The sequence below is a fragment of the Ixodes scapularis genome, unplaced genomic scaffold (genome assembly GCF_016920785.2).
Source record: "Ixodes scapularis isolate PalLabHiFi unplaced genomic scaffold, ASM1692078v2 PGA_scaffold2__306_contigs__length_199485367, whole genome shotgun sequence".
NCBI classification, from domain to species: Eukaryota; Metazoa; Arthropoda; class Arachnida; order Ixodida; family Ixodidae; genus Ixodes; species Ixodes scapularis.
The window spans coordinates 48,759,957-48,780,117 of NW_024609857.1; the positions used below are offsets into that span (position 1 = coordinate 48,759,957).

The 20,161-nt window shown below is 47.3% G+C and overlaps 1 protein-coding gene across 1 annotated transcript in view; it reads left to right on the forward strand.

Moving 5' to 3' along the window:
• Positions 1 to 20,161, forward strand: part of LOC121836475 — a 50,319-nt gene that overhangs the window by 21,461 nt on the left and 8,697 nt on the right. Inside the window, exons 7-14 of the mRNA XM_042291382.1 lie at positions 1,163 to 1,292; positions 5,175 to 5,219; positions 6,383 to 6,520; positions 7,617 to 7,858; positions 9,131 to 9,249; positions 9,315 to 9,426; positions 10,265 to 10,420; positions 10,855 to 10,974. Of these exons, the coding sequence (XP_042147316.1) occupies positions 1,163 to 1,292; positions 5,175 to 5,219; positions 6,383 to 6,520; positions 7,617 to 7,858; positions 9,131 to 9,249; positions 9,315 to 9,426; positions 10,265 to 10,420; positions 10,855 to 10,974 (1,062 nt within the window). The remainder of the gene's footprint in view (positions 1 to 1,162; positions 1,293 to 5,174; positions 5,220 to 6,382; positions 6,521 to 7,616; positions 7,859 to 9,130; positions 9,250 to 9,314; positions 9,427 to 10,264; positions 10,421 to 10,854; positions 10,975 to 20,161) is intronic.

A 20,161-nucleotide genomic window follows, 5' to 3' on the forward strand; every position in this document is an offset into this window, starting at 1 on the left:
CTTGGTTGATTTCCACCAGGAGTTCTCAAACTTTTGAATGTCGGGGGGCGCCCATCTGCCTCAAATCAACATACGTACTACATCTTACAAACTCTTCCCAAACTTCTCCTTATCTTCTTAGCGTTGTTGCAAAAAAAAAAAAGAAGAAAAAAAGAAATGTAGTGTGAACATTATTTCGCACACTATACAGGAAGTATTTTGATTATAGCTGGGCATAAATGCATGGCTCAGATATGCTGTAAATGCTGTTTAAAGTGGAAAAGCACGTTACCTTAGAGGTACCGTGCTTAGAGGTAAGCACGCACGATTGAGAGAATGGACTGCAATATATAGTGACTGAGTCTGACAAGTTTACAAACGCATGACGGGGCTTATTATAATCAAGCGCCCTGCATAGGAATTCGTTCCTCAGTGTTTTTTATCGGTGAATACCGTAACCTTCTTGACTGCAGAGTGATCATAATGTGCTCGCAATTTTCCACGCCCTGCATGCGCTTCTTAAGCTGTCGGCGACTATTGGGTGGGAGCTGCAACCGACCTCTAAGGCTAAAGGCCTGTCGCACACTTGCGACCAAGTAGGACCGAGAAAGACAAGACCGGTTTTTAAGCCTCTTGCGACGGTGTTGGACCGGATGCGCTGCTGCAGAGCAGGTCCTCAGCCGTCGCAAGAGGCTTAAAAACCAGCCTTGTCTCAGCCACTCCTACTCGGTTTTGAGTGTGTGAACGCGCCTTAAGTTGAGAACGAAGCCGATGGGAACAACAACAACCATCGTGAATCATTTCCTTACGTTTTAACGCACCGCTTGGCCGACGTAGCCGAAACGCTGCGTCAGTTCTCTACTGGGGCACGTGTTCAATCGGTGAAGCAGCAACTCAGCACGAGCTCCAGCCGAACGCTGACGCGGCACTCGTGGCCCGCACCTGCACCCCGCACTCGATCGAGAACGATGACTTAAAGAATCCACTCCACACGGGCCTTGTGCTGAGTAAACACCAAGCTCTGTGGAAAACTAGCTATTTGTTCGATCTCCTCGCCCATGGGGGGCCGGTCTGAGAACCCACGATCTAGTATGTAGCGTTGCTTTAACTTTCCGGAAGCGCGGACCTCCGATGCCGTCGTTTGTCGAGTCGACGTCTTGTCCGCTTGCCGCCTGCCGCACAGGTGAACCGTGCCATGGAACTGTTGCACGGGGTGTGCGTGGCCGCGTACAACGTGGACCAGGACGACAACGAGGCCCACTGCGACGGCGTCACCCGCTTCCCCAGGCTACAGGCCATCCGGGACGTGCAGAGTACGTGCACACATCGACTCGTGGTCCGGACGTCACACCCCAAGGCGATGGCGCAACGCTCCGCACTTTCGGCAAACGCGTTCGTGCTCATGCGCAGTGTCAACAATGTATCCGCGTGCTTTGAAGCACGTGGGTAGAGTGCGCTAAACTTAGTTGAAAGGTTGCGAATACCACGTTAACGAGTATGTGTACAAAACGACAGCGAGCTATAGATGATGCAGGTGGCCTATGCTACCTGCTTCATCTATCCTTGTAAATCAGACATTCGTTCGATTGTAAAAATCAAAGGGGGCAGAGATGGTGCAAGAAGACGTTTACTACACTTATATCGCATTTTTCTTAACCTCTAACTAGAGTACGAAAGATTGTCATCGCGCATAGCGTCGTTTTTTTTTTTTGTTTTTTTTTATTGTATGTTTACCTGTTTATCGCTATGTAGAAAAAAATTGTGAGCAGCAGGAGAGCCTTTATTTTGGATGTTTCGAGCAGAGCCTGCTCTTTTTCAAGTGTAGGAAACAGGAAATACATGTTGCAGAAGGTTTGGGTCCGAGATCGAGAGAAAGAAGGAAAGCAGTAAGAAAGAAGTCAATTCCAGAAACATACTCACAGACAAGGGGCGACGTTTCCAACAACACACAGACACACGAAGATAAAAAAAACAAAAACAGTCATGGCAGCCTCGAGGTAAACCCAGAAATATAGTAAAAAGGCGGTGTTCCCCCTATGCCCAAGCTGCCCCCCCCCCCCCCCCCCCCCCAAAAAAAAAAGAATAAATAAACAGAAATAGCAAGTATATAATCAAAACTACGTGCGTCGACAAAAAAAAAAAACATGTATACATTCTAAAAAAAAACTGTGCATCTATTTACCCGCAAAACACTCGGAGAGATTAACACCGCAACTTACGGGGGCAGCTCAGCGAGTGACGATGCCGAAACCAATGTTTCGACCAAAAAACGAAGTCTGAGTTGTGACATTAAGCAATGCAAGCGCGATGTTTTGCATTGCTTAATGTCACAACTCAGACTGCGTTTTTTGGTCTAAACATATGTTTCGGCATCGTCATTCGCTGAGCTGCCTCCAGAAATTGCAGCGATTGGCTCTCCGAGCGCTGTGCGAAAAAGTAGGCGCACAGGTAGATGCACAGGTGATATATAGTGTAAGATAAGTGAAGTGAAGGACGAGCGCCAGAGACGAGACGACGGAGGAAATGAGGGCCGTAAACCACCTTCTCAGCGTGTCCAGTTACGATATTAGTTACGATAACCGAACAGCAATATATTGGATTACACAAACCAAACACTACCTTTTTTAAGACTTCACAATATCTCATAGGAATCTCGCAACACGGCCCGCACCCTCCACCCACCAAAACAATTTTTTTTTTTATTGCAAAAATAAATTAGGCCTTCCGGACGCTCATTATTCTCCCAAATGTAGTGCGAGCGGTTCGAACCAAATGCCAAAGTGTGGACATGAACTGTTATTTTATTCAAACGTTTATACGTCATTTTCTGAAATTTTCAAGGGAAAAATGGCGGCCGACAGAGGTCTTGAATACATGGAGCTCTATGGCGCCAGTTACCGAAAAGGGGCAAAAGTGAGCCCATTTTGCATTTGAAATTTTCAGAAAATCACATAACTTTTGGGTAAGAATTGTAATACTCCATGTTACTAGTTGCGTGCAGCACAGGCGAAGGCAACGCCAGGCGAGAGGAGAAAAAGCAAGCACTAGGAAGGCTGAGGAGGAGGAGATAAACCTCGTCTCATCTCTAACGTTCCTGGTGCTCTCGCTTCCTCCCCTCGCCCTCCACTGCCCTCCTTTCCCGTCCCACCTTCCTATAGTGTTCGCATTTTCTCTCCGCCTGGCGTTGCCTTCGCCTGCAGTGCACACAACTAGTGATACGGAGTATAGTTGTGAAACTTCGGCATCTGGTTCAAACCTCTAGCGCTACCTTTGGCCGGAAAATGAGCGTTGGGCAACGCGTAGTTTATATTTGCGATAAAAAAGTGTGTATATATATGCGTGCGTGCGTGCGTGCGTGCATGTGTGTGTGTGTGCGTGCGTGTGTGTGTCTGTGTTAGCACTAAAACGCGATCGCAAGGTCTTCGTAATTTATTTTCCCTCTCTGATCACTTTTCTATTCTTTTTTTACACAAGGAAGGTTGTTATGAAACATTTTAGAATTTCTAAGTAAAATGTCAAGTTTGGTGCTAAACTTAAAATCGGAAAAGCTCCAATTGTCGTATTCGCACTAACTGTGTCATGCAGTTTACTTTAAAGCGTAAAGATGAGAGGATGACTACCTATATTTGCAACTTGGTAAGAAAATAGAAAGGGAAAACGTGGAGGATATAAGAGACGGGCAAAACCGCGCGGGCAGGTTTTCGCACGGCCAGCCATGGTCCTATTGCGCGACTGGTAACTTCACGCCGCATTCACACTGGCCACTCAACCGCATCCGCAAAGCGTTTGCGAACGCGCGGTGGCTTGAAGGTGGAGTACAAATTCACGCGTAGTTGATGATGAAAACGAGCGGACCCGCTTCGCGGTTGCGATTCCAACGCCAGGGTGAATGCAGCCTTTGCGCTTCACCGTTCATCCCACGCGCCCCAGGTCTTTCTAAAATTTTCTGATTTTAGGGTTTTCAATTACGATCCGCAAGTTTATAACTGGAATTGCATAGGTTTATTTTAACTAATAAAAGCGGTATTTACCAAGAATGTGGTTAATTAATGGGCTTATGGTGACAATTAGTCCCCTTATATAATGTGCACCTGGTCGTATATAACACATATGCAAAGACAGGGTTAGTATAACTTTCTCGGTTTTTTTTACGTATAACCCCATCTTTTTTGCGCTTGGAAGGGGGAGCAAAGTTTAAAGATTGATATCACAAAAACTTGGTCACGCAAGTGACGTTACATTGATAACACCGGAGCGCCGACCGACTTGCATCGCCGTACCCCCTGACGGCGCGCTGTGCCTGTTGGCGAGAACCGCGCAGTGCGCACGCGCTTTCCTTTTAATGCGACAGCATTCTTTAGCTAGCCGCCCCAAGTTTCTCTAACCCTCTGGCCTCCTAATGCGCAGCAGGTGTGCGCAGTAAGCCATTTCAGCTCACATAATCACACTTTTTCCCGTTAGCACCCTCCTCGTAGGACCTGACGACCTTGACGTTGTCCTAGAGGTCGCCCATGAGGTCATCCTAGAGGTCGTGCTAGACGTCGTCCTAAATGTTTTATTTGACGTCGCCCTCGAGGACATCGTGCTAGAGGTTAAAGCAAGTAGGCAGGCGAGCTAGTTAAGGATAGACATGGTAACCCTAGAGCGAGGGGTTACATGCATGTCGTTACTGCTTTGTCCCCTCTCTCCAGGGTTATCATGTCTGTCCGAGAGGTCGTCCTTGATGTCGTCCTAGAGGTCATCCTAGGTTTCGTCGTAGACGTCGTCTTTGACGTCGTCCTTGATGTCGTCCTCGAGGACGTTGTCCTCGACGTCATTAATTAGACGTCGTCCTTGAGGGTGTCATTCCTTTGCACACTTCAACGCGACGCACTCCTGTTTGATTGAAAAGGCGATAGACGCCGCTCCGTCAGCCGTGATTCCACAATCTTTGCTCATCGCTCTGGACAGTGGCCGAGCGACCGAGCTCGCGTCCTCTGCGGCACGGGCAGTTCACGCGATTCTCAAGCACCACTCGGCGAAGCGTTAAAGACCCCCCCCCCCCCCCCCCTCTCATTTCTTGAGTCAACGACACGCAGTTCTTCTGAAATTTATGCAGCATAATACCAATGCACCGACATTTTTTTGTTTAATGTCTGTAAAGCTAAAATACACCGGATAGCCTTTTGTTTTTTGCTGAATGCTGTTTTTTGCAGAGAATCACGTCGACCGAGAGTTCTACGGAGTCAAGAGAAAGAAGGGTGAGGCGATGCCTTTTTCTGTTTGTTTGTTTTTTCAAATGAGAAGCTATTGTGTGCCCTATTCGCACAATTACCCGCGCTTGCCTAATCTTTACTTCACCTAACTGCGATGCACGCAATATTATTTTTTCCAGCTATTCCAACCTCGTCCGATCGCGAACACGCCAAGTTATCGCCACGTGAGTCCAACACGAGCGTCCTCACACCTGTCGATTGGCCTGCACCTTTTTACAGATGCGCCGGTCGCTTCGTATATGCGCTGCCGCTTTGGCAGCCTTCTATAATTCGTCTCACCCTTCGAGGAACGGCCAAGGATTTGGGTTGTCAGGCTCAATCACCAGCTAGTTAAAAACCACGTGGTATATTTCTCTGACGTTGGCATTTTCAGTGCAATATTCCACGTATCCTTTTTTTTTTTTTTTTTCAGCCAACTGAGGATTGGTCTTGATGTCTCTAGGTCGTAGGTGAAATAAAGTAGACAGACACGAGCGCGCCCTTACTTCTCCTTCCTCTATAATCTATATAGCGGAGGATGCAGTCCTGAGAAGCAGCAATATTTTTATTCTAATGTTTCCTTTGAGCTTGCTTCTACAACGACGGGGCCTATCCCCTAACGCGGGGCATTTTCACAATTTTGAGGACGCGATGCTTGTTTTGACGGCTAGCCCTTGATAGTGTTCTCTGCAATATTTCTCGCTAACTCAATCAGTGGCATGTAAAAAAAAAAAAAGAAGGCAGGGCGTATTGAGTCTTGTGCATCTCATTATCACTCCGCAGTCAATAAGATCGCGACATTAGCCAATAAAAACGTCGAAGGACCAATCTTGAAGCCAGAATCATAAGTCACTCCCTGCGTTTCTTAAGCTTTTAGCGACTAGAAGTTACAAAAAAGCGTTTTCCCTCTACACATACCCATTGGAGCGTTATGCCGATTTATACCTTCTTGTTTCTTACGATTGGCACTCTTAGCGAGTGCTACCCAATGCAGAAACCACTTAGAGTGGAGCACATTGCGCTGCGTGTTTTGTCGCTTAGGCGCTATGTTTTCGAGCTTACACGCCAGGCGGTCAGAACCATCAGAAAGTGATTACTGAACATGGCATTTGCAATCGAGTGCTCCAAGTGAATGCTGACATAAATTGACCGCCGTGCGGGACGTGCAGCGTCAGCGGTGCTCATCTGCATCGTGGGAGAGTTAACCTCGGAGCAGGACCGCTACCCAACCGATCATTGTACGCACATCATCTACAAGGACATGGTCTTCTTCGGCGAGCACAAGTCTTTTCGGCCTAAGGAGAAAGGTGAGTCCGCCAAGTTTAGGGAACTCGTGAAGGAGACCATCAAACGTAACAATACTCCGCTTCATTTTTAAGCTCGCTCGGCTCGTATTAACAAGCACGTGTAGCTGCTACGCACCAGCCGGCACATAACTTTTCTCCGCTTATGGAATGTCCCAGACCTATGCACCAATTGAATTCTCCGCCAAATTTAGCGAAAAAACTGAGTTGGTGTGTAGGTCTGTGATGTCCCATAATGCGACACTGCGCATTCAGTTTCCCCGCTAAATTTAGCTGCAAGGCTGACGTCTCATGACTTCAAGACCAATTCAGTTTCCCCGCTAAATTTAGCGCTGAATTAAATTGGTGTTCAGGTCACGTGATGTCAGTTTTGCCGCTGAATTTAGCGTGGAACCGACTTTGTGTATAAGTTACGTGACATGAAGTTATGTTACGCCGTTTTTTCCACTAAATTTAGCGGGGAAACTGAATTGGCGTTGAGGTAATGTGGCGTCTATTTTCCAGCTAAATTTAGCGGGAAAACTGTAAAGTCACAGGCCACGGCTTCACGAGATGCGGCTTCACGAAGTCCGGGGCAACTACAATCCGTTGCAACTCAAGGAGGCAGGGCGAGGGAAAGGAAGGCCGGGGAGGTGGAAGCAGACGGAACGCTAAAGAGGGAAGGAGGTTTCTCCTCTCTCCTTCTTTAGCGTTTTGTCTGCTTCCTCCTCCCCGGCCTTCCTTTTCCTCGCCCTATGCTCTTGACTTGCAACGTACTACTGCCAAAAACCTTTCACGTTTAAGCAAACACCGCGCGTGTTGCATTATGGGGCTCCCACCGTACCCTCCTCGTCCTCCCCGGTCTACCCCCAGGCAAAACAAATAAAAACAAATATACGTCACATTCTTTACCACTGTATATAACAAATCAACATACCTCAAGAGCTGCGCTCTAATTTCGCATTACAGAGAAGCGTAAAGCTCTCTAATTGTTTTTGTACTCTTCCTTTTTTTATTGTTTCTTTGGAAAGTGAAAGTTGAATTGCTTCATTGGTTGATTAAGTGATAGATTGATTGGCATGGAACCAGAAAAATTATTTCTTTTTGTGACTGCCTCCAGAGCACGGTTTCCGGGCGTTCAAGCAGCTGGGTGCCCAGAGCAAAGCGCAGCTGCTGATAGCGCTGGATCCTCAGGAAGTGGCCGACTTCTACATGCCGCTCTGGCGGAACCCCAAGAAGCTGGGCCACTTCACTCGGAGTGCTGCAGAATGGCTGAACACGTATGGTTTTGACGGCATCGCAATTCTGGATCAGAACGCCGCTTCGATCGCCGACGTCAAGAGGTTCCTCCCAGTTGTCAAGGTGCGGGTGGATCCTTGTCACTAGAACGTTTAGTTGTGCGGCTGCTCGCTGAAGGATACAAAAATGGTTGCAATATTTTGTCATTTGCGGTCGAAGATATCGAAAAGGTGGCGTAGTCGAAGCTATACGGCGAGCGAGTGTTCTAAAATGCGCGTCTTTGGATGATCGGAACGCAAAGAGAGGAACGCCAGTCAAAGGGCAACATAGGGAACGCGAAGATAACGCAAGATGACGAGACTGCCAAGCTCGCGACGTCATTGGTCGAGGTCGGGGGTAAACAAACGCACGAGGTGCGCAAGTATAGACACACTTGCACGCCGTATAGTGCACTTACAGATTAAGAAAGTCAGGGCGTGGCGAGCATCTCATTACCGCTCCCCAGCCAATGAGATTGCGGCGTTCGCCGAGAAGAACGCTGAACGACCAATCACGAGGCGTGGAGCATCAACATTTTTATTTTTTTTTCTAAGCTGCTAGGGACGGTTGTGGGAAGAACTGTAAGAGGAACCTTCTTTAAGCTTCAGGGTGGCTGCCAATGTTTCGCTAAAATCCCTATCTATTAGTTAGTCGAGGCGCCGGAGCCTCATTGAGCAGTTTTGGCAGATGGCGCTTTCATAGAACAATATTGGTAACGAGGGCTCGAGCTTTTACTTTGAACGCCAGCCCGGGCAGTTTAAAAATGGTATCTTAAAACTGCCGATGGGTCACAGGAATATTCGAAACAAATAAGAGGGAAAAAAACTGGAAAAAAGGTTTTAGATCCTCACAGCGTTAGACGACGCTTCTATAAATTACGTAGCATCTTTGAAACACCAGCTCATAACTCGGCTATACCGCTCTGAAATGTCCAAGTAATTATTTTCCAACTTCGTCTCAAATTCAATAACTTTCGTCTCTTTTATTATTTTTATGGACATGTTGTTTTTTAGCGAAACGTCGGGCATTATACGTGTAAATCTAGAAAGGTTATATTTCAGCTTAAAGAACGCCGAGCGTAGCTCATTGTGTTCACGCTTTTTGTTCCATGACTTTTTTTGGGGGCGTTTTAAGCAGCTAATGCCGCAGGCTCCTTCGCTGCAGAGTCATAACGAGATGCTCGTGACTCGTCTCGCCCCGTATTTTTTAAACTGTCAGTGGAAACAACAACTTTGACCGTCTTCGTGAGTTTTCTGAAGAAACAACCAAAGGTATAATTTAAACTGGGTCATTACCAAAGGCAAGCTTAAGGACGGCAATCCGAAAATCGTTCTCTTGATTCGTTGCCCTTTGCAGAGGATCTTCGACGTGTTTGACAGACAAGACCGGAAGCTTAGCATTGTGCTGGGCTTGAATCTCGAAGAGCACACCAACACACCTGAGAACGTTGCGGAAGCGTTCGAGGACATTGCCACGTTAGTTGCGCCTCGGTCAAGTTGTGTCGCGTACACCTTTGCTTGAAGAGCTCCACTCTACGCAGGTACGTGGACTACCTGATCATCCAGACCCACCACATGCGGTCGACGCCTTGCAATGTGTCGCTCACGTCGGCGTTCCTGGAGCACGAGGCGCTCAGCTCGACGGTACCTGTGGTACGTCAAAGACCGCGCACCTTGACGTCCTGAAGTGTGAAGCCCACGAGCCCATATGTGTAGAACGTTGTGACTTGATTGTAGATTTGGTATCAGTTGGCGTCGAAGGCAGACGCCACAAAATTGCATTCACAGTAAAAGAATACTCCATCCGAAAATTACATTTTAACGCGATAACGTTTAGGAGCTTGTGTTGCAGAAATCCGGCGTCGGCGGGACCAATAAATCCCATAACGCAACGCGCGCAGCCAGGTCTGCCGCACGTGACGTCACCTGTGGCTGTAGACATTGCGTTATAGAATTTACCAGCTAAATTTGGCGGGAACATTTTTCCGCCAAGTTTAGCGGAAAATTTCCCGCTAAATTCAGCGAAAATGTTTTCCGACAAATTTTGCGGTAAAGTTTCCCTTCAAAATTTGCCGGAAACTTTTCCCGCTAAATTTAGCGGGTCGATAAGGTCATAACGTCACAGCCATGTGTCACGTCACGTGACACGTGACGCTACTGACTAGGCCACGCACACATGCTTGCACGGCTTGACAACAAGCACGCGTTTATATGAGCAGGCTTTGCGAACGGGACCCGTTAACGCTATCGCGTTCCACTTTTAAGGGTGAAACTTCAGCGTCCTCCAAGTTTTTTTTTTTCTCCTGGCTAGCAGTGCTACTCTATTGTCTAAATTCTTAATCTACAGTGGAGGCACTAAACACCCATGGAGGCTGTCTGACTTTCCTCTGCCTGAACATACACGGAACATACATGAAACACACAATCCCATTGAAGTTTATAGAGTGCGTGTCATGATATCTTTCTTTTTGGCGGGGTCACGTCCGCGCAGCGCACGGCGATCTCCTGGATGCGCATCTTGCACGTGGAGAACGAGACAAATGTCAAGCTGTGCTTCTCCCTCAACATGGCCACGGTCACCTTCAAGACCAAGGACAGCGGGGACGGCACCGTCTGCAAGAGCGAGCGCTGGTCCAACTACAGAGACGTAAGTCACACGCTTTTTTTTTTTTGCGTAATGTTTAAGAGGAATCAACAGCACGCAAGTTTGGCGTCGAAGCAGCTTCTAGTCATGACGGGTTACGTGACACCAGCGCGACATGCGCCTCAGTTGCGGACTTTTTGTTCATCACGGATAAGCAGCGGCAGGCGCTAATGAGGGCCTGGAAGGATCGCTCGTGGCACGTCATCTTCCTCAGCAACCTTCACTCTGGTTTCTGTTTGACTTCGCTTGTTTCTTTCTCAAAACAACACACACAACTACGAATGCAAAAAATTACTTGTGTGCTCTCATTACACCATGTATTTCAACGCTTCATTTTTTTTTTAAGGGGAAAGGGGTTTCCAGATTCTGTTTAAGCTCATCTAAACTTTGTCCTCATCTGGCCAATAGATGGGAAAGTGATGCCTCCATTCTTGCAGTCGTGTTTGACAGCCGAGGGTTTCAAGGATCCCGTGAAGGTGCAGGGCTCCCTCAGCTTGTACCGATCCTCCAAGAACTCTTGGCAGACCTTCGAGAACGAAGACACTGTCCGCGAAAAGGTAAGAAGCGCCCATTCGACAATGTTGCCAGGAAGGTTAATGGCATCGAGGTCCCAAGAGAGTGCTTATGGCTCAGTCATATAATTTGAGGAGACCACTCTGGAAAACTTTCTGCGTTGATAATTCGCATAAACAAGAGGAGCACAGGATATATGATGCGCGCATTAGGAGTGCCTCATGATTTCTTATGCTTGGTTACGGGGAGCTTTTCTTGATTTCGAATGAGTTGCACGCACAACACGATTGTGTTCTCCTCATGTTGATCAAAATGATCGAGAGAGTTAAAGTTTTTACGCAGTGGTGTATGTGAGAAGTATGTTTTAATTGGAAGTTTCTTTGGGCTCTGGTCTTTCCGAGAGTGCATGTCGCGCTTAGAGTTATTCGTTTTCTGATTGTGAGGTGGTGCAGCTGTGGTAATTTTAGGGGAAACTGAAGTGGTAACTGAAGTAGTTTTGTAAAGGTTTGTAAATCATGTGCAACGATTGCGTTCAAAACGACAGAAACGACCGGAAGACTGGAACAACCGTGACTCATGATTGCTTCGCGAAGCTATTTTTTGCATTGCCTGCCACATTATTTATGGCGAATACTTGTCCCGGTGACTTTGTTGTTGCTGCGAACGCAAGTGGCACAAATGCGTGATCCAGCCTAAATTTATGATGCCGAAGTGATCTATACCGTATCTCGTGAAGACCACGCATACAATCCCTGATCGTGGACATGCCGGGTTTAGTTTCGCATGACGAGCTCAAAGCGCTCGTACATTAACTTTGGAACCCAAGAGTTCTTGGGTTACCAGCCGTCGACGTTGAGGTAACTGCACAATATTATGCGAATCTCGTGGTTCCCGGGAAGCTGCGGCAGCACCCGTATCCAATCAAAGCCCTGCGCTAGCCTGCGGTCGGTGACGTCAAAAATCCAGCTTTGCGGTCTTGTTCTCTAAGAGGTGTTGACTTTGAACATAGCATAAGCCCTGAGACTGCGGGTAAAAACGACACGAATACTAAAGGGTCTCGAACACAGCTGAATATTTTAATTTTCGAAAAGTGCATAAATAGCCACCTTGACAAAAGAAATTTGAGAGGGAGAAGCCAATACACCTTCTTTCCATAAGTAAACAATAAAATTCACCGACCCACCAGTTACGCGAAAGGACGTCGCATAGCCCATCCCCTCTTCCTCTGAACCTTCGCTAGCTGAACACAATCGCTTTGCTTGCTTTTCCAAGTCACGCACATGCGTGTGCTTGGCTGTGGAGATCGCATGCTGAGCTGTATATTTGTAAACATTAGAATGGGGAAGATGTGTCGTTAGTCTAGTTTGCGGGCAGGCTATGTCAGCGCCACCCGCCCCGATTATATGACGCAGGACGTCCACTTTAAAACCAATGGTTGCAGCGCCACCATTGAGTTCTGAAACGCAGCTTTAGAGTTTCAGTATGACGACAGCAAAGACAGCAGCACTGACTATGACGACAGGAAAGAATTTCTCATCGACAGAAATAAGAGTAATGTAAGAACTTCGTTTTTGACGGTGTTAGTAGCGTTGGTTTTAGAGTGCAACGATTTCAAGCTTCCACCATGCTCATTACAAATACCATCGAACCTGTTGTTTGCGAGGTGATGACGTCAAGAGAGGGAACCATAGGAGGGCGCCACCAAAACATCTTGCCGCTAATAGACGATTGCCAGCGGGGAGCCTCGACTGGTGCTCCATGCGCGCAAGCACGTGCAGCGTGCACGTGAACATGGTTTTGCCAAGCTTGCAGTTGCACGGGCTTGCCCGTACGATATGGCGGCGGCCAGTCGCCCCGCTTGCAGTCGTCTACGATTGCTAAGTGAACTAAGGAACTAAGCTGAGCAAAAGCCATGGCAACAGCTCACGGTTGCCACACTTGGTGTCGACGGCTCGAGAACGCCACTAGAGCATGGACTGTAGTAGCGCAGGTTTCGCATTGGTACGCTCACGCGCACGCTTCACGTGCTTTCGCACATGCATAGGGCACCAGTCTCGGTGCCATGCTTGTAATGCGCCGAGTTAGGGAGGGAGAGGAGGACATGAGAGGCACGTCAGCACGTCGATCTCTGGTTGGAACGATTAATGGGTAGACCTTAAGCTCGCAGCCTTTCTCTCCACTGCACTCGTCGAACGCGTTAGAACCCGGAACGCCGGCGTCCGACGTTTGGCTCTCGGATCCGAACGCGTTCGACGGGTGCAGCGGAGACAAAAGTGACTAGCTTTACGTTTACCCACCAGTGTTGCAGACGTTAACGAAATAAAAGTAAAGAAATACGTTACTCGTTACTTGCAAAATAAAGAAACGCGCTACCGACATCAAAATAAAAGGAAAGCGTATCCTTTACTGATAAAAAGTAACGCACGTTACTTTTCCGTTACATTTAATTTATAAAAGAACGATAACAGCGTTTTATTTTTTTATATTTTTTGCGACAGTATTTTTGACACTGCAAAAAGGGGCGTGGGCGTTGCAGTATTTTGCTGAAGTAAGACCTTTTGCGTGGACAAATGACCGGTAAAATTGAAGGTATGTGGAATGACTGAAACAATTAATGACAAGGAGCCTAGACATCGCTTTACAGTAAGTCTAGACGCAGACGCTACGAGCTAATGGGACCAACCAAGCAGCGTCAAAAGCGCAACTCACGGGACCCTTTTTTGTTCACGAAGGATTCAGCGATGATAGAAATCACGTACAGAAACATGAGGAGCACCATGGTGATGACCTTTTGGCGATGTCCGATTGGTTCCATCAGCTCGTAGCGTCGACTGCTTTTGGGGTTAAGGTAAGACGATGTATAGAAACAGGAGAAAAGAAATTAAGTGTTTCTTTTTTTATTTAGGTCTTCGGAGGAATATTTAACGGGTAACGTAACTACGTTCCCTGTTACTCAAAATAAGTGACGTAAGTACGTTAAACGTCACTGCTTTGAAAATGTAACGGGTGCGTTACTAGGTTACTGTAAAAGGTAACGCTTGACCAGTAACGCCGTTACTTGTAGCGCTTTACCGCCAACACTGCTACCCACTAGTTGTTCGAATCATAGCTTCTGACGTATCCGCGCGCTCACATTCCCTCACCATAGCCTCCTCTATACTCACAAAGCCTGGTAGTTCAACGACGGAGCCGCACTGTAGCCATAGAGTGCCCGGTCGCAGATTTGGAGCGCGAGGATCTTGTAGCACACAGCATCAAAGAGCGATTTCTCGGGGATCCTGGACGTCAGCGCACAGCTTTTGCAGCGGCGAGGACTCGAAACATTTTTTTTTTCCAACCCGACAAAAAAAAATTAAAAAAGCGGTAGCGCGAGTAGCGCGAGGAACGCGAGGAGCGCGAGTGGACATCCCATCGCTCGGGAGAAGTGTGTTTCGGCGGCTCGACGCAGCGGGGCGCACGTCACGTGGCTCTCCTCTCATCCGTTGTCTGCCGCTCTACCTCTCCAATTTCGGCGGCCGCTTCTCGTGGCGATCTGCCAGGCTTTGTCGATATATAGAGGAGGCTATATGCCCTCACTTTCTGGGCGTATACGCAATGCGCTGAGAAAGTGAGGGAGAGGAGAAAATGAGAGAGCTTGAGGGCGTCAGAACACCGCGCTCTGGTTCGAATGATTAGAAAGTAGATCTGAAGCTACCAGGCTCCGTTGCACTCGTCGAACGCGTTCGAATGCAAGAGCCAAACGCCGGACGCCGGTGTTCCCCGTTCTAACGCATTCGACGAGTGCAATAGGGACTAACGTTGTCTTTGTCTCCACGGTACTTGTCGAACGCGTTCAGTGCGAAAGCAAAACCCAGAACGCCGGCGTTTTGCGTTCTAACGCGTTCGACGAGTGCCATGGAGACAAAGGCTGCTAGCTTTAGGTATAGGCCCGTAGCTCTCAAGCAGAGCCGTGTATTGGGAAAGTTTGGCCATTCATTGGTTTGAAGAGGCGAGCATCTCGTGGCCAACCGGAGGCTGCGAAACAGCCCCTAGTGGTGGTCGTGAGCTGTAAAGATGTGACTCGACAAATTTAAGCCGTTTTAGCGTCGCTCAAGTAAGAAAGTATAGCTCTTGGTGACTGAAAACTTGGAGCATCTCAAGTTTTTGTCACGTCCATATTCAACGGTAGAATAAAAGAACGCGCGCTCCAAATCAGATCAAACTGCATAGTTGCGATCATAGCTGCTAATTTGTTATTGACGCAATTGTCACCTTGACTGAACGCTTCTATTTTAGCTTTAAATGTCGTTTCCAATATGGCGATGTCGCGGTCCGCTGATTGGTCGACGCTGTGTCGCACTTTTAGTTTACGCTTTCGCCGCGGAAGGAATATTCGGCGCTGGCGGCGGCTATTGCTCCGCCCATTGGCCAAACTCTTCCGATATACGGCTCTGCTCTAAAGTTTCGAGCAGCGCTCCAGGCGAGCAAAATAGAATATTTGTGGCTCGAGTTTCGAACATGCGTCATTACGCTTCCCCATTACAGTTTTTTATACTCCGTTCCATTAGTGCCAGCGTTGCAGAGGCTACAAGCGTGAACTTCGAGCTTTCAGTGTCCCTGCCGAGCATGCGCGTTCGTGCAGTGCGTGCGAGCAACGCTCAGCCGGAGCCGTATGTTGAGAAAGTTTGTTCATTCATTGGGAAGTATAGGAGGCAAATAAGGAGGGACCATTGGCCGAGAGTTGGCTGGGCGTGGTCCAAGGTGTCTTCACAGATTTGAGTGTGGCCAGCCCGAAGACGAGAACAATGCCCTGGCGGTTGTCGCGAGAAACAAAATTATTTAGTGCACTCTCGGTGACTGAAAGTATGGTGCACGTTATTTTTCTATCGCGGTCATGCAAAATCATATGCTAGGAGAACGATCGACGTGATCCGTTCGCCAGGCACCGAGGGCCAAGAAAACGCCGTCCGAGCCGTCAGACTCTGACCGAGCAAAAAAGAGGCCGCATCTCCACGTAGTGAATGTTGTTGATTGAGGCGAAGCTCTGGTGGTTCTGATGATACTGATTTTATTGTTCATAGGTAGTGCTAATGGTGCTTATTTTTTTATTGCTCATATGTAGTACTGAGTTCCGGGTTGCGTTTCGACTTCATTGTTACTGCTTTATGGTCGGTGAAATGTAGAGCCAGTGGTTCTTCTAGCGGATGAGCTTGGATCCGCTAGAAGATCGGCCCACTTTTAAAGTGGGCCGATCTTGGAGGCAGTGCAATCGATGTGAGCACGGACGCCGGACGGGCAAGGCTTTAAAGAGAATAGACCTGGTACTCTCTGCTTTTTGTAAACTCACAGTGTTGCCAGTGACATCCTTAAATTTTATTTGTTTATATGACTACTCTGGGCCCTGACCTGATGTGATAACCAATGACACCGCCCCGCCAAGTGCTGGAAATTTTAATAGAATAAGAGAGCAAGCACACTGTCGTTCCCGTTCTTCAATTCACGGAAGATTTAACCAAGCTCAACATGTCTCTAAAAAAACAATCTGTTAGTTTGGCAATTCTTGTTTCCTGACGATTTTTAATACAACACTCTGAATAAATACTTGTATTTTAATGGTAATATATGCATATATATATATATATATATATATATTTTTTTTTTTTTTTTTTTTTTTTTTTTTGTAGGCGAGAATTGCGAGTTTGTAACTTTATCTTTGGCAGTTGCTCCTGCGGATCGAAAGTTCGTGGAGCCGAGGTGCATCGTTCAACGAATAGCTCGCGCTTCCAGCCTAGCAGCGGGATTTTCGTGCTTACAAAAAGCTGAGAACGAAAAATTGAAATCCGTTTACAACTCCCTGTAACGCCGAATTAGAGCGCAGCTCTTGAGGATGAGGAGGGGAGCGTACGGAGAGGACGCTATGACCCTCCTCCTCTCCTTCTCGCCTCCCACTTAAGGGAAATTTTACGCTAAATTTAGAGGGGAATTTTTTCAGCTAAGTTTACCGGGGAAAATCTTTCACTAAATTTAACGGGGAAAATTTTCCGCTAAATTTAGCGGGGAAAATTTTGTCGTTAAATTTAGCGGAGAAATTTACCCATAATGCGCCGCGCGGTTACGCCGACGCCGACGCCGCTCAAGCCGGAAAAGGGCACCTAGGAGCTGCGCTCTAAAACTTTAGCCTTTCCACTCTGGTGAAGAAGGGAGACCAGCGAAGCTGTACTATGTTGGGGATGAAATAATGGCCGGCCGGAAGTAGGCAAGCCAGAGTGGAAAAGCTGGAAAGGTTGCTGCCATCTATGAGCGACGGCGACAACCAGACAACCGGCAAGCCGGTTGTCTGGTTGTCGCCGTCGCTTATAGATATGGTGGTACACTGGTAGACAGCTACCAGTCTACTGCCATATGGTGGTAGACTGGTAGCTGTCGGGAGTTTTGTGTCGACATTTGTTTGGCCTCAGACACGATACTGAGCAATCTAGCCCTTAACAACTCCGCGGTAAAAAGAAAGCAAAACAAGGGGCAAATGACCACAGATAAGCATAACTATGTGAATACGTTAAAGGGGCGGAGCTACTGTTCAAGCGAAAATAACTCGACGAGATGAGATCACCATGACACATGTCATTTCTAGCGCTCGAGACATGGGAACCGGGAATAGTAGCCGATTGACGGCGAGCCGCGTGTTTGAGACTCCTGGTCTATTAGCGGCGAGATATTTCGATGGCGCCCTCGTTTGGTTACCTTTCGTGACATCATTGCCTTGTGAACAACAACTTCAATGGTGTTTGTAATGAGCAGGTGGAAGCCTGAACTCATAGCGCTCTCAAAACAACACTGCCAACACCGTCAAAATTGAAGTTCTTACATTCCTCTTATTTCCGTCAATGAGACATCCTTTGCTGACGTCGAAGTCAGCATTCGGCCAATTGTGGTGGGCCGACCACAGCGACGCTTTCGGTCGCTCACGTCGCCAATAGTATCCACTGGGGGCCAGCTCTGCGCACTGCGGTTAAGGTGCAACCTAGAGCCACTAAATAAGCTGCGCTTAGAGTATCGGCACTCCGTTCCCCGACATTGTTGTGGGCGCCGCCATTTTGGCTCGTATGCAGAACAGACGCAACGGCCGATCGTCATGATTCAAAAGTGCGACTTCCTCAGCATTAGATTCGGTGTTAGGAAGGTAATGTAATATTGCTTTGCTCTGTCGCGAACGGTTTAAACATTTGTGGAGGGCGGAAAAGCATTTCCTGTGATTTCAGATAAAGCTTCAGATAACTGGCAACCATGATTTTAAGCCACAATAGGGCCAAGTGTCGTTACTCTGAAGCGTAGCTTATTTAGTGGCACTAGTGCAACCCCACCCCTGGTTAGTTTGATTATGAACCAACAGTAGGTGGTGGGATCGTCTTCCAGGCCTGTGCATCAATGCGAGAAATCGTGTGTGGTGGCGCCTCGATACAGTTGTATATTCTTCTATATCCAGAATTTGACATCCCTGGTCCCTTGCTTGGTTTTCTCCGCGCGAGCTTTCTTTGGAACGCGCACGGCTGCGCCAGTTCTCGTGCAGGGGGCCAGTTGCCACGCTCCGAGCTCACGTCTCCAGCAAATGTAGGCAGAACAAAACGCGAAAATCGTCCTGAGCCAAATGGCGAGACACATGCACAACAAAACTACCGACGCGTTAAAAAATATAAAATTACCTATGCGCCGTTGTCGGAGATTTCATAGGACATTTACACATATTTCAATGTGATCAGATTTATACTGATACGAATGAAGGTGACGAGAGGACGAACAGTGAACTGAAAAATAAAGGTTTAGTCGGCGAACTTGTTCCAAACAAAAAAAGAGGAAGCAAAAAGCGTCAAAGCAGCAGAAAAGCAGGTGGCGATTCGGCAGCGTAATAAAGAGCGAGAGCGAGACTGACTCGACAAGGTCGCTGGCAGCTGCTTATCTAGAGTGCGTCACGTCACCATCTCGAAAGTTCGGCAAAGAAGGTACGAGCGTCGCGCGTTCGGGGCGAGGATGAACTGGCACTTTCGAGGACAAGAAAACAGGTCGAAAGTTCCCTCTGGTGCAAGAATGAACGCGAATCTTCCAGAAGTCCGTGACCGAGCGTTGCTTTCTCGGCTCTGCGGGCGGCAATATGACGGGCCGGCCCTTCTATCGTGCAGGTGTTTGGATCTTTGTGGATTTCCAGCAAAACGTGATGACGTCATAGTCTGGTTTCCAAAATTCTAGCTTGAGGAATTAACTACCTAAAAGAAAAGACTATTTTTTGGGCTATCATGTGCCTCATTTAGGTAGCTGGATGTTTATTTTGACCCAAACCACGAGACTGGAAAACACAAAAAATGACACTCAGGTTTAGATGTTGAGTTTGGTAAACCCAAAATAGGACTGGTGTGGGGGTCATAATAAAAAATGCCGAGGTTAAAAATAAACTCACAGCAATAAAGAATAATTATTAATTTTAATACGAATTCGGTGATAAATTCAATGACTGACCAGGCAAAGATTCTGGGTCTCTTGATAGCTTTTGCACATAGTTTAAGCAACTTGCAGAGTGTCACAAAAGAAAAAATACAGGGTTTTTTTTTACCGCAAGAATAAACTAGGCATCGCCGAACACTCATTCCCCGCCCAAAGGTAGCGCTAGAGGTACAACCAGATGTCAAAGTTTCAGCCCAATACGACACCTTCTTCAAAAATTATAAGTGATTTTCTGAAACGTTCAATGGGAAAATAGCGGCCGACGGAGTTTTCGAATACATGAAGCTCTATGGGCACCAGAAACGAAAAACAGGCAAAAATGGGCTCCATTTTCCCATTGGAATTTTCAGAAAATCACTTATAACTTTTGAATAAGGTGTCCATTCGGGATGAAACTTCGGCATCTAGCGCTACCTTTGGGCGGAGAATGAGGGTTAGGCAATGCGTAGTTTATTTTTGCTGTAAAAAAAAACTCTGTAAATTGTTTTGTGACATCCTGTGCCAGTCTTAATTTGGTGATTCATGCGCGCAAGCAGTGGTGTGCAAAAATGAAAACGATGCAAACGGCTAGGCTTTGACGTTGTATAAAATATAGTTTAAGCACGCACATGGTACGCTAATTAAGAATGAAACAGCCCCACGTTTTACACTAGCGTTTAACGTGTCGAAAGTTAAGGGTGCATCAAAAGCTAAAGCTTGTACACATATACTGCTCAGGCCATTGTGTTTGAATGCTCCATACTAATTTATTACCCTCAG